The sequence below is a fragment of the Notamacropus eugenii genome, chromosome 1 (assembly GCF_028372415.1).
Source record: "Notamacropus eugenii isolate mMacEug1 chromosome 1, mMacEug1.pri_v2, whole genome shotgun sequence".
NCBI lineage: Eukaryota > Metazoa > Chordata > Mammalia > Diprotodontia > Macropodidae > Notamacropus > Notamacropus eugenii.
In genome coordinates, this window is record NC_092872.1 from 414839634 (window position 1) to 414853537 (window position 13904).

A 13904-nucleotide genomic window follows, 5' to 3' on the forward strand; every position below is an offset into this window, starting at 1 on the left:
TACAGTATAGACTTCTTGTGGGCAAGAATACAAATTTGTGCCCTTATTTGTACTCCTATGTTGTATTAAGAGTATATGTACTCCTGAATTTGTAGTTGAACAAATAAAACTGAGGAAAGTAATGAACAGAACATTTTGAGGTGATAAGAAGAGACCTGAGGTGGTGGTGAGGGTGACTAAAATAAAGAGCCTTTACTGGGGAAAATGCTGCTGAGTAAAACTGGAAAGAAAGGTAGAGTGATGGGGGATCAGGTTATAGGAGACCTTGAATGCTAGAATATAGGGGATCAAGATTTTCCCATTGCTTAGAAGATAAAGCCTAGTTATAGAAACAAAAATGATAGTTGAAAGAGGATTTAAAGACCCTCTGCTCTTGACTTCCTTCCCCTTTTCCCCCTATTCCATATGAAAGAAAGTGACTGGAGGTTTGGGGAGGGGATGACAGCACTACACACACACACACACACACACACACACACACACACACACACACTCACACACTCTTTGAGTTGAACTCATCACGCTGAGTACCTACTATATACAAACCACTGTGTGGGGGGGTGGAAGGGTGGAGAGTTGAATATGAAGATAAAAAACAGTCCTTGTTCTAAATCAGCTAGCTTACCTCTGCTACTTGGAAATACAGCATATATACAAAGATAAACGTTCTTTGTTTAAACCTTCATTTATGGCCATCCATACTCTTTGTTAGGAAAAGCACATTCTGGGCACCTGATAATTCAATTCCATTAAATAAGAATTTATGAAGCACTGTATGCCATGCAGTGGGCTAGGAGCAGTGAATTCAAATCCTTCCCCTCAAGGAGCCTACATTCTGCATAGAGATAATAATTAAAACTATGAGATTAGAGAGCTGTGTTCAAATGTCATAGTCTAGAGAAACAGGAAGGCTGAGAAGAGAATTTGATCTTTTGGAGTAAGCAGTTTCATTGACGTCTTTGAGGACAAGTTAAATGACAGGATTGGGGGGGGGTTCACTGAGAATGAATAGGAAGCAAGAACTAAGACGATGGTTTTAGTTGGGGAGGGACTTGAGATAGTTGGAACTTAAAAGTCTTTATATTAGAGGGGAAAAGATCAAGGACACAGATGGAAGAGTTTGCTTGGATTAGGAGGCTGGCCACCTCATCCTCAGATACATTTTTAAATATGAAGAGACAAGGAGATAAACACAGTTAATGCCACTCTTAATCTTAGTAAAATAGGAATCGAGGTTTATTGAGAGAAGTGATAGATTTCTCCTGGATTTCCTCATACTTTTATAGTCTCATCACTTTATACTTGATTATGTAAGATGGATGATTCTTTGTGGAGTTGGGCCAGGAACTTCTGAGGGGAATAGATATGGACTTTCCAGGAATTTAAATTTTCTTCTCAAATATTTTCAGGTTTTGGATCAGAAAGAACACAGATTAGATGGACGGGTAATTGATCCCAAAAAGGCTATGGCCATGAAGAAAGATCCTGTGAAGAAGATCTTTGTTGGAGGACTTAATCCAGAAGCTACAGAAGATAAAATCCGGGAATACTTTGGAGACTTTGGAGAGGTGTGTGTCTAACAGAATAACTCTTAACACTCAAATATCCAGGTAGGGGAAAGGGGCTATTAATAGTCTCAGCCAGAAGTCTAGTCTAACTAACTGGTTATCTTCTCTGTAACATTTCAGAAATGGGCTCAAGCTTCTGCTTGAACTTTAGTGATGAGAAATTGGTTACATATAAGGCATCCCTTTATACTTTCAGGGAACTTTTTAAATTATTTGGAAGTATCGCAGTATAATGGAAAGATCTCTAGACTTAGAACTAGCTATGAGACCTGTTCAAGTGTTGGCTCTGGGACCAGTTTTTCCTTATTTACAAAATGGGGCTATTCAATGCTGTTGTAAGGTAAAGGACATTGCCAACTATAAAATCATGTGCTGAAATGTGCCCCTGCAATTTCCGCCACTCGTTTTGTTCTTACAGAATATGAGATAACTTAGAACAAATATGAGTCCTCTTTCATACAACCTTTCAGTCCCTTTTAAAGATAATTTTATTCTCGTCCCACCCCTGCAGCCCTTTCTCCTGTCCCCTTCTCTAGTCTTCATAATAAAGATCCTCAGGTCCTTCAGCTTATATAGCATGATGGTCTTAGCATCCTGGTCATTCTTCCTTGGATGTGATACACACTCTAGCTTATTGAAAATGTCATTCCTAAAATGTGTCCTGAGGAGAATATAATAATCCAGATGTAGGTTGAGTCAAAGAAAGGACAATAAGTGGGTCTAACAGTCTAAATAGTGTTTTTATTAGCAAAACATGTACTCTTTCACATGCACTATTATTGTCTAGCCACATCTTTTCATTGTGTACTTAAAAATCAATTGCATATTACCCATATTCAATTAAATCCTGATTCTTTCATCGTAGTATATTAATTTCCTCCCTGAATCATAGCTACATTTGATGAACTTTCCAGCTCTGCTTTCATCCAAGTCATTTATAAACCTGTTGAACACAGCAAAGTCAAATAAACACATTTAAAACACATTGTTTATCTTTAAAAACCAAAGTTGTGTTATAGAATCTTTCCTAGATTTTACATTAGGGGTGTTTTTGTACATAAGACCTCAAATTTAAGTAACTTGCTAAATGTAGGGATCTGACTTTACATCTAAAGAATTCATATTGAGTTCTTAATGTGCCATGTTTCCAGATTGAATCTATCGAACTTCCAATGGATCCAAAGACAAACAAAAGAAGAGGATTTGTGTTCATCACCTTTAAAGAAGAAGACCCTGTTAAGAAGATTTTAGAAAAGAAATTTCATAATGTCGGTGGAAGTAAAGTAAGAAATGTGTATTTATAATTAGAGGATTATTTCTTTTCTCCTAGGGAATTGCTGCTATTCTAGACTTACCTCAATTTAGTCATTAATGTTTGTCTTAGTACAGAAAAGGCTCTGGTATCCTGTCACTTCCAACGACTGACTACTGGATAGATTCCCCACTTGCCAATTAAGGCTTTCAGACTCTCAAGGAACAGCGGTAGATGAAAATAAGAGCTTATCCTTCAAGTATTTACTGAGCCACCACCTAGATTTGTGTTAGTGATATGTCTAAGATGAGAATTCAGTCGCTAAAGCACTTGTCTTCTCATGACTTCTCATGCAGCTTGGTCTTTTTGGGGAGATAAGATATGCATGGTTCTGTTTCATGTGTTAAGACTAAATGGTTATCAAACCTCATTCTTCTCCCCCCCCCCCAAAAAAAAAACCCAACCCAAAAGGGAGGGAAAAGCACAGCAACATGGGCTAAGGGAAGATTTATTTGTAGAGGTGGGTTTGAATTGGTATTCCTTAGAAAAGAGGGCATTTCATATTTTTGCATCATCTGAGCAAGAACCTAAAGGCAAGAATTAAGCATGATACCATCTGGAGTGAAAGATGAGTGTTGAAGCCCCTGGAGTCAAAAGGCTGGCTAGGTAAATTGGGCCTAGAATCCTGGAATGGATATTTTTAATGTTAGATTGCCTGAAGGGTGCACTAGGAGAGAATGGTAGAAGCAATCGTGAAGATTTAGGTGAGGATCTAGATTAGGGATGTGGTCAGCAGTCAGTGATATTTCCTACTATTAAATGACTGTTAGTTAATGAGTTAGTCTTGACCAGTATAGAATTTTAGAGCAGGAAAAGACCTTGGAATTCATTCTGACTGGGGTCCCCAAACAGTATGTTGGAGATCATTCATTCTATCCCATTTCCCAAGACTTTTGTTAGGAGTCTAAAGAAGAGGAGCAGTGACTCTCAATGCTATTAAATCTGATGGCTGCATTGGAGGGTACTGTTGAGTTTGAAGTAAAAGGAAAATAGCTGTCCTGATAGTTTTTTGGGGAGCAGAGGGAGCTCTTTGGCTCTACTGTGAGGCCCTCATTTTACAGATGAGAAACTTGAACCTTAGAATGGATGAGGTTGCTTACTCATTCAGTTCCCAAAGTGAGTTAGTAGCAGAGTTGAGCTGAATGTTTTCAACATGGATTAGATGAGGCCTTTAGAATAGAAACTTGAGGCAGGTACCTGCCTCTTAATGGCCCACATCTTATTTTGGAAGACATGTTGACTTTCAAGACCTAGATTCCTATTAGGATGTCATATCTTTAAAACTATCAGACTTAATGACTTCTGACTGTATAACTTTCCAAACCTTTTCCCATACCAAGGGGAGGAAGAGGTATCTTACCATTAGTCCTCTGAAGCTCTTTATTCTGAATTCTTTAGTATGTGCTCTTTCCATTTATGTTATTGTGATCATTGTATATTCTTGATTCTACCTTATTTGCCCTGTTCACACTATTCCATGTTTCTCATTGAATTTCTCGTTCATTTCTTAAGGTACAGTAATTCCATTGCACTCACATACTTATTCAGCCATACTTTAATCAGTGGGCAACCATTTTGTTTCCAGCTTTTTGTTACCACAAAAAATGTTGCTATGAGCACTTAGGTAGGTAGGTATGGCCCAGTATAATTTTTGCTATCTATTAAGGGTGATGTCAATCCTGAGCTCTACAAGAAGGGTTTAGCAGCCTTGCAGTATTAAAACCAGGTGTGTTAACATGAGTCCAGCTGGGCTTTGTAGATAAGGAATCCCTTGGGCTCCTTATCCCAACCCCCCCCCCCCCCCCCCCCAAATATGTGCAAGTTCATGGAATTCCCATCACCACTAATGTCAAAAACCCTTCAGGGAATGCTTTCCTTAATGACTGCAGCCAACTGCCAATGAGCTGGTCCTTCTTTTGGAGACCTAATCACTTGAATCATTTTTTTGTATAGATAAGGAATACAATACAGCTGCTGTCCCTTGGAAAACAAGAGCCTTGTTTTCATTCTCCTTGTTTTCTAGGCAGATGACTTAGAGGGTCTCCCTTTTTAAGGTCCTGCTAAACTGAAGTAGTTTGGCCTTGCATATATGTCCTGGCCCTCATTTGTAGAGAATCTGAAAGGCCCTCTGATTGCTCTGGTGGCAGATCAATTGCACTGATCCAAAAGCCACATCTTGGAACTATCAATAGAGACTCCTTGAATTTAGACAAGATCTTCACCATCAGGGATAACTCATTTGATAGGGTCACATTTGGTTGTTGCCTACTGGAGAAAACATGCAAATGCTCACTGTTTTCAGAGCTTGATAGATGTTTCTTTTTTTCTTTCAGTGTGAGATCAAGGTGGCCCAGCCTAAAGAAGTGTACCAGCAGCAGCAATACAGCTCTGGGGGCAGCCGAGGAGGCCGGAGCCGAGGGAATCGAGGATCTGGAGGTGGTGGAGGAGGCAGCGGGAGTGGAGGCAGCGGAGGCAGTGGAGGGGGAGGTGAGTGAGACATGGATGCCACTCAGACTTCCTAGCAAGGCAGCTTTCTCTGGAGTTTCCATTAGAGCTGTAGCTGAGGCCATGGCAGAATCCTGGAGTAAGGTGGTGACCCTCCCTGCCTCTGATTTTCAGGTTTTGGCATGAGGCTTTTTTAGTTCATGGTGATACCTCAAGTTCTGGATTTTTGCCCTATTTCATGCAAGATAAAGAGCCATGAGGTTCATTGGGGGGAGGGGGAATGATGGCATGTCAGCTATGTGTCCAGTCTGATGATGGGGGCTAATACTGGAGCCATAGTGATATTCAGTCATTGAAGGTGTGGGGGAAGGGGGAAGAGAGAATAGGGTAAGAACTTGCTCAAAAAAATTAGAAATGCTGCAACTCCCCTTTTTCACTTGACTATTCACCACTGACGTGAAGCATCTGCCATGGACAAGGCACTGCAGGGGGTAACTGGAAAGATTCAGTCTTGCTCCCATGATAACAGATGAGACAGGTCCAGAGAAGAGAAGAAAGTGATTTGCCCAAGGTCATGCAGGCATAGCTAGGACAGAGGATTTGTTTACAGTGCCTCATGGCTTTTCCTACTTATTGGGGTTTAGGCTCTTTCCCCCTTGCCTAAAATGACTTCTCCATTTACCTGACTCCTGTCCATGTTTCACAGAGGATGTGGGACTTAACTTTTTTGTCTTGAAGTATTTGCTGTCCAAAACCCGCCATGCTTAAGTTACGAGTCATAGTTCTTGTTTGCTTTACAGCTCCACTGAGGACAGCTGGTCAGCATCCTCTTTTGTTTGAAGGTCATTATTAAATGGACACTCAGCCTTTTCTTTCTCTTAAAATGGTTTCCTATGGTACAGTTGTATAAAACTTGGGCCCACAGTACATTGTCGAGGCTGTAGTGTCAGTTGCTTTCCTTGAGTTTGGCTTTGATATCATTAATGCTGCTTTATTACTCTATAGCTTCCTGACTCTGGGTTAGGTTTGTCTTTTGACTAACCTCATGAGTATATTGTGGTGCTAGATCTTTCAGTAATGTAAGGAATAAAGGAAACCATCTATTACCCAGCCCCTTCTCAAAGGCAAGGAAATTTCTATAGCGCATAGTATGGAAATTGGGATTCAGGGAGTTAAAAGCTCAAGAGCCATAGTATGATGGATTTTTTTTTACTATGGGCAAGTCCTTTTACCTCTTTTGGAACCTGCTTCCTCTTTAATGAGGGGACTCTATTAGGTCATCTCCGAGTTTCTGATAGTCTTGAATCCTGATTTGTAGATCTATTCCCAACCCCATAACACATAAATAGAAAGTCCTTTAATGCCTCATTATGGTGTTAGGGGTGAATCTGGGTTCTTTGAGGTGATGCCAGAAAAATTTGAACTGGCAGCTTTGACTAAAGCTATAAAAGGCTTCAGTTTTGGAGCCAACCATGTGTACTGTATGTTTGTCTGAGGACCAGCACAGCTAAGAATGGAGAGATTCATTGCCTAGGTTTGCCTTTGGGATGAGTGAGATTTTTGGTCACAGCAACTCTTGAAGACCATGAGAGAGGATTGTGGTCTGTGTTGATGGAGAGATTGTGCTGACAGGTCAGATTCTTGAGGTGTAGACATTTTAGCTTTCTTCATCTCTTTTAGGCTTTGAGCAGGCTAAAGCTGGACATGGCATTCTAATCTGACCCTCCTTGTTACAAGGTGGCTTAATGAAGCAGGCTTGGGACTTAAACTTAAGCCAGTGTTCTTTGGACTGTACCACACTTCTTTCATTCGTTAGTAGGATCTGATGTGTTAAGACTTTCTAAGTTGATAATTAATCCTACTGTGCTGGGGACAGTGTCTGCTGTCCACATCCCTGATATTTATTTAGGGTTAATTACCCATTTGGACAGTCTTAGGCACACATACCTACATATCTTCTATATGGTATTACTGATTCTTAACCAGGATCAGTGTGATACTGGTACTCTTAATGCAAGTACAGTTTTGGGTTGCAAAAGCCTGTGCAGAGGTTGCAGGAACCCCTCTCTTGGGCAAACTTGGTCAGAGGCATGGTGCTGCAGGCAGGTTGGTATGCCTTGGTCCCTTTTTAGCTTCCCTCTTTACATGGGCTAAACAGAACCCTGGGCCTTGCTTCCTCTGCAGCTCAAAGTCAAAATTGGAATCAAGGTTATGGCAACTATTGGAATCAGGGATATGGCAACCAGGGCTATGGCTATCAGCAAGGCTATGGCGGTTACGGCGGCTACGACTACTCCCCTTATGGCTATTACGGCTATGGACCAGGCTACGACTATAGTAAGTAAAGACCAGTGTGGGGTAGAGCAAGCAAGTGTCCTGTGCCGGGCTTCTTTAATCAATCTGTAATGTTTTCTTTGTAGGTCAGGGCAGTACAAATTATGGAAAGACTCCAAGGCGTGGTGGTGGTCATCAGAATAACTATAAGCCATATTGAGGCAGTCCTGTGCGGTATGCAGCGGCATGCTCAGTGTTCAGAGGGACTGCACACGTTTTATACGGAAATGCTCTAGGTGGACATTAAAATTATGTACCAAATTTAACTTTGCAAACTTTCTATGGCCTGTTCAATGTGCATCTTATTTAAAATTCCCCCTTGGAAAATGTCTTTCATGTTGAATATTTACAGATCTCTAGTTGTCTTAGACAGTGTGTGGTGTGTAAATGCCAGTCTTAAGCAAGATATTAATGAATGAATTTATTAATAGGTTAAACAGCAATGATTTTGAGGGTCTGCTTAAAGTCCAGCTCGGCCTTTCGGCTTGAGCATGGCCTCTGCAATGCTCTGGTTGTACAGATGAAAATGCCTCCTTTTTTTCACCTTTTTATTTTATATTGTTTGTGTCATACATTTCCGGCAATGGAAGTGTTAATTTTACTGTACTTTTTGGTACCTTTTGGGAATCTAATGTATTGTAAGGTATTTTACATGTGTCCTGATTACCATGACATGGATATTGAAGCTATCCTAGCTTTTGAAATAAAAAATTAACAAAAACACACCCCAAACCAGCTAGTGTGCCATTTCTTAATCTTCCAGCTTTTGAAAGAATGAATATAGACAGATCTCCCTGACATCTGACCACACCCCAGCCTGCTCGTTCTGGGGGCATTTGGGGAGTCTGTTTCAGACTAGGATAGTCTCCCACTACAGCCAACTGTCCTTAAGGCAAGAGTCATTTTGGAGCAAAAGGTTAAGTATAAAACTTGAGCAAATGTTTGACATGTTTTAATTTTTTAAAAAATTAAAGACATAGGCATTTCATGGTTCAAAATTGTTGAAGCAAATTTGGACATTTTCAAAACATTCCATTGAAGAAGACATTTAGGTCTTCAAACTTAATAAGACCAGAGCAGAGTTGAGTCATTTGCCCTAAGGCAGATCATAGCAACCATTGTTACATTGTTACATTCATCTTCCCTGTGTTTTCTTTGCTGACCTTAATGGGACATTTTCTAACCACTTTGACCCAGTGTCTGACTTAATAACAGTAATAGAGGAGAGTGTGGTTATATATACCTAAAAATGTGGGGGGGGGGAGGGGGAGATTCAGAAGTATGGGTCTCACTGACCCTCTTGTCATGTCCAGTTCATGTTACAAGGTAAATTGTCAATGGGTTGATTTTAAATTTCTTGTTATTCTTGGGGTGGGCTGTCAGGGCTCCCCACCTTCACCTTTCAGAATATTCTTTTGAACCTAAAAGCAAAAACGGATAGGGTCAGGGCAAGGAGGTAGCTTTCAAATGATTGGCCAGTAATGATATTTCACTTGTTCGCTTTATTTGGACTAGTGAACTTTTACCACTCACTCTACTTGCAAGTTCATCCTACAGCTTTATTCAAACTAGAATAGGCCCTTTTAATGAAAACATTAATATATCTCAGCTCCTTCATCAAGTGAAACCATCCCTTGAATAGCCAGAAGCTTTCTTAAGTTGGAGGGACAAATCTGTGTGGCTATAGACAATAAAATTCAAGGTAGAAATAAAGAAAGCCAGCCAGAAGAAAGATTGCCATTGGCTTAGGGTCCAATGGAATTCATGGCTGATAAGCGCCTTTGGGAGGGTTATAGAGAACCTGAATGTTGTCATCTATAAAATTTAGGGGGTTGGACTAGATTGATCTTATCTATTCCACAGTCCTCATCTGCTCTGAAATTCCACAGAGTTTGCTATTTTCAAGAAAACAGCATTCTTGATTGGGACCAAAGTTGGTCTCCATTCATTCATAACATATTGACATATAACCTGCCCATATGACCCTGCCCAGTTTTGGCGAATTCTGTTCCTAGGCTTTAGATGAAACTCATTGCTTCATCTAACTTCCTTAGTGATTTATGTGTGTGGATCTTTGTGCATCTCTCCCACTTCTCCCCTTCCCCCCCCCCCCCCCCCCCCACACACACCCAGCTCCTATAACCATTGAGTCCTCACAGGCAAGGAAGACAACAGTGGGGCCCAAATGAATATTTACCTATGGGGGTGGTAAAAACTCCATTCCAGATTTTCAGACTTTTAGTACTTCAAGAAAGTTGAAAAACTCTGCATGACAGATCACATTTGCCTGCTAGGTAAGACATTGTCAGGTAGGTGTAGGATACAGATCCCTAACCCTAAGGGGTTTGTACAAAATAGTAACTGTTGGTGGTGCTTGTGTCAGCTCTTTGGTGTGGGCTAAAAGGCATTTTAGAATTGTGAAGGCAAATCTAAAGTGCAGTGAGAGGCCCCAGTAAATGAGCTGCCAGGATGAAGTCACAGAGTTGAATCTCAAAAACATCCACTCACCCATGGTTCCCAGGGAAGACCTAGCCAGGTCATTGGGCACATTGAAGGGTTTTACAGCTTCTCATCTTCTTCTCCATTTCTGAGGATGCAGAACAAGGTCAGCTAATATGTAGAACTGGTTAAGTTTTCAAGTTAAAAGTGGTTGGGGCTGGTGGGGAGTAAGAAAGGAAGTGGGTATGTGGTAAATAAAAATGAACCCATTTAAGTGGGGATTTGGGAATTACACAATGGGTTGGTTCCCTCCTTAAATCAATATGAGATAGCCCAGGAAACAAACAGGCTGACTGACCCTGTAATTACACCTATGACCAATAGGGTCTGTCTGGGGATGTTTTCCACTAGATCTAGTGGCTTTTATCCCACCGTAATCTCTGCTTGCCAGTGGCATTGTAATAACCACTAGCATTTACATAGTGCTTTGAAGTTTGCAAAACACAAATACCTCATTTGATCCTAATGTAGGTGCTATTAACCCCATTTTACAGATGAAGAAACTGAGGAAGTTAAGTGACTTGCCCTACAGTCATATAGCTAATGTCTTGAGGCCATAGCTGATCTGGGTCTTCCAGACTATCCACTGTACCACAAGTTTTCCCAACTATGCTGTGAGCTCCGTTGCAATTTGATGTCCAACACGACAAGCTGCATTTTGGGTGGAATTAGAATTCACTTGGGGAAGAGAACAAGAGGTTCTTTGCAGATGCAAAGCTATCTTGATATTTCAGGATAAATCTAGGTCTTCCACTAGAGATTTCAGGAGCCACAAACACAATGGGTTTCCTTTAACCCTCTTAATCAACTCAAAAGTGATATTAGACCTAAAGTCGCGTCCCGCACCTCCTGGACAGCAGGACTAGCCTGTCTGTTGACAACTCAAACCGGCATGCCCTACAGTAGGGGAGTTTCAAGGATGAGGATACTGCTGCCAGCAGTTTTCTTTGCTTGGAAATCAAGTTATGCAAAATGAGGTTTTCTTTCCAGGTAATCCAGTTTCACCGGTAAATAACCAAATTAACCACTAAGTATGGTGACTTTAACTGTACTGGTCAAAGTCTCACCTGTTAAAATTGTGTCAAGTTTGTCCACAACTGTTCTGGCATTGTTCATGTTGAAGCACATCGGAGGCTTAAATTTCAGGACATTTCTTCCGGGTCCATCAGTGCTCAACAAAATACAGGCATCTTTTAACCTGGAAGAACAAAAAAATTTCTGAGAAGGCAATCTGTTGAAGTTTTGCTTGTTTTTTTGTTTTTTTTTTCCAAGAAGATGTTTGGGTAGCACAGAGGGCAAATGCTACAGAGAACATTTCATATGTCAGCTTCCCATATGGTCTATCCTGAACCCATGCCAGTACTGGGCAGAGTGTCTTTTGCTCTCCTATTCTGTTGCTGGTAGGGAGGAGGGGGAGATTGTCCTAGTCCCATGCTCATGCTACCAAGTCACTGGTTAGTGACCTAGGGTTCAGTCAGATCCCAGCAATTGATGTTCCTCTGGGGAGGAAGCTCCAGAGATTACATCCAGACCTAAAGACATCTTATTGCTTAACACACAGCTAGGGGTTTGTTTGCAAGATTAGATAGATCACAGTGGCATGACTCAGGTTTTGGTCAGATTTCATGCCCCCTCAAGTCCACAAAAACTGAAGTGTTTTGGGAGGGCAAGGTCAGCTCCCCTGGAATGAAGGGTGTTTCCAGTTTTGAGAGAAGACCATCATGTAGGAGCCATCTTGTCAAGGGTGAATGAATGCAGGGCAAGAACTTGATTGATTCAGGTAGAGTTGTCTGGATATTTCTAGCTCCTACATATAGGCATCTATTTATAGAATTATAGCTAGAGCTGGAAAGGACCTCAGGCCTAGAGCAACCTTCTCATTTTACAGTTGAGACTCCAAGCTCAGGGGGCTGAAATGCCCTACACAGGGAATAAGTAGCAGAGCTGGGATTTGAACACATTCTCTTATTCCAAGGAACTACTCATCACTCTTTTCCCTTGTACCATGCTATTTCTTAAGGCTGAGAAGGGATCCAATGGAAGTTGAATTTTCAAGAGCTAAATCAGCAATTAGTTGACAGAGCCAGCCTTGGAGTCAGTGGGACCTGGGTTTGAATCCCATCTCACACATTCTGGCTGTGTGACCCTAAACAAATAATTTAAACTTCTGCCCTGCAGACAACTCTTAAGATTATGAAGTTGAGGATAAAGTGAGTGGTCTGCACTGGGAGAAGAAATTCCCCAGTGGGAGCAACCAGCACCAATAAAATCACAAATCAGGTAAAACTGAGCCCCCTTTTTTCCTGAAGGCTGAAAATGTTTACCAGATGCTTTGGGGTCAGAGTGAGGTAGGTTCTGAGAAAAGAGCAGCCGTTTTTTAACACAGGGTTCTTAATTGATAGTGCTATAAGTTATTACCAATGACTTGAAAGATACTTGTCCATTCCAAACTCCTAGGGCCAGAGATAAAAGTATTTTTGGAGAGTGAGAGTTAATTTTAGGAGCACTGAGAGGATTGCTTCCCTTATGTTTATATTCTGTATATTCTTATTTATGTATGTGTAATCTCTCCCATTAGAATGTAAGCTCCTTCAGAGCAGGGTCTGTTTCTTGTTTATCTTTGTATCCCCAGAATCTAGCCCATAGTAGGTACTTAATAAATGCTTGTTGGTTGATGGATCCGTTGATTCTGAACATTCAGTTGGGTCCCAGTTCAGGTTTGGGATGAAAATTTACCCACTGAAAACTGACTAGCCCCAGTCCCAATATCCCAGCAATTCGTGTGCTCCTGACAGGGACAAGCTCATAGAAAGGGCTCCCTGGAATAGCAGTACCTAATGGCACTTAGGTGCTGGCCCTGCCTACTCTTGCTTTTTCTTGTGGGGCCCACCACCTTAACCCCTTTGGCCATAATACATACAAATTGAATTTTTTTCTGGTCCCCAAATTACTTGTATGCTTTTCTCTTTTAAAACATTCTTTCTTAATATTCTTTCTTAATGTGCTCCTTTCTTCTGCCCTCCAAACTCTTCATATTTTGAATTTCTTGCAGACAACAGGCTGGGATCTAAGGGAAAAAGAAAGACCCTTCCCAATCAGGACTCTTCTCAGCTTTGACATAGGGATCAACCCCATGGGTGCTGGCTTGAGTGTAGGAAGATATTTTAAAATTTTTACTTTTGTTTTTATACCACTTCATTTCTAAGTCCTCCCGAGTCAGAGAACCATCCCTTGTAAGGAAGAATACAAAAGAGGGGCAAAAGGTCAGCAAACCCAACCAACAGATCAAATGAATGACGTGCAATGTGCCCTACCCATAGTTCCTTTACTTCTTCAAAGAAGGGAAGGAGTTCCATTTTTTCTTCTCTCTCGGGAAATAAGAGTGCAGATGCAGGAAGATATTTTAAAGAAATAAAAGATATTTCTATGTACCTAGAAACCAAATAGTCAGCTTCCTCTGTTGCTGGTGTCCTTGTTGCTTCATCTTTGATCAGATCCACACCAATGAACAATCCAGCACCCCTGGAAAAAAACAGCATTTTATCTGACTGAATGCTTGGCTCCCCTCTTCCTTATTGGAAGACAGCATGGAATTCAGTTCATATCTCTTGAAAAGTATTGAATGAATTCTTTAAGCCCTGTGATACGTAGAATTGTAGACTTAGAACTGTAGAAGACCTCAGAGACTATCTAGGTTACCCCCTTTATTTCACAGGTGAGGAAATTGAAGCTCAGGGAGGTTGGTG

General features: G+C 41.0%; 2 protein-coding genes across 11 annotated transcripts in view; one reads left to right on the forward strand and one right to left on the reverse strand.

Annotated features, from left to right (window-relative positions):
• Nucleotides 1–8384, forward strand: part of HNRNPAB (heterogeneous nuclear ribonucleoprotein A/B) — an 86687-nt gene extending 78303 nt beyond the window's left edge. For 3 of the 4 annotated variants that reach the window (XM_072631203.1, XM_072631204.1, XM_072631202.1), the window contains 5 exons: nucleotides 1410–1568; nucleotides 2720–2851; nucleotides 5214–5367; nucleotides 7510–7662; nucleotides 7746–8384. In XM_072631203.1, coding sequence (XP_072487304.1) covers nucleotides 1410–1568; nucleotides 2720–2851; nucleotides 5214–5367; nucleotides 7510–7662; nucleotides 7746–7819 — 672 coding nt within the window. In that variant the 3' untranslated portion in view covers nucleotides 7820–8384. The remainder of the gene's footprint in view (nucleotides 1–1409; nucleotides 1569–2719; nucleotides 2852–5213; nucleotides 5368–7509; nucleotides 7663–7745) is intronic. The other variant, XM_072631205.1, reaches the window with a different exon arrangement.
• The window catches only part of PHYKPL (5-phosphohydroxy-L-lysine phospho-lyase), a 31940-nt gene continuing 20325 nt past the window's right edge, over nucleotides 2290–13904 (reverse strand). For 3 of the 7 annotated variants that reach the window (XM_072631194.1, XM_072631199.1, XM_072631197.1), the window contains one exon: nucleotides 8596–13680. In XM_072631194.1, coding sequence (XP_072487295.1) covers nucleotides 13344–13680 — 337 coding nt within the window. In that variant the 3' untranslated portion in view covers nucleotides 8596–13343. Of the gene's footprint in view, nucleotides 2512–8595; nucleotides 13681–13904 lie in introns of those variants that run through there. The other 4 variants (XM_072631195.1, XM_072631198.1, XM_072631196.1 and 1 more) reach the window with 3 other exon arrangements.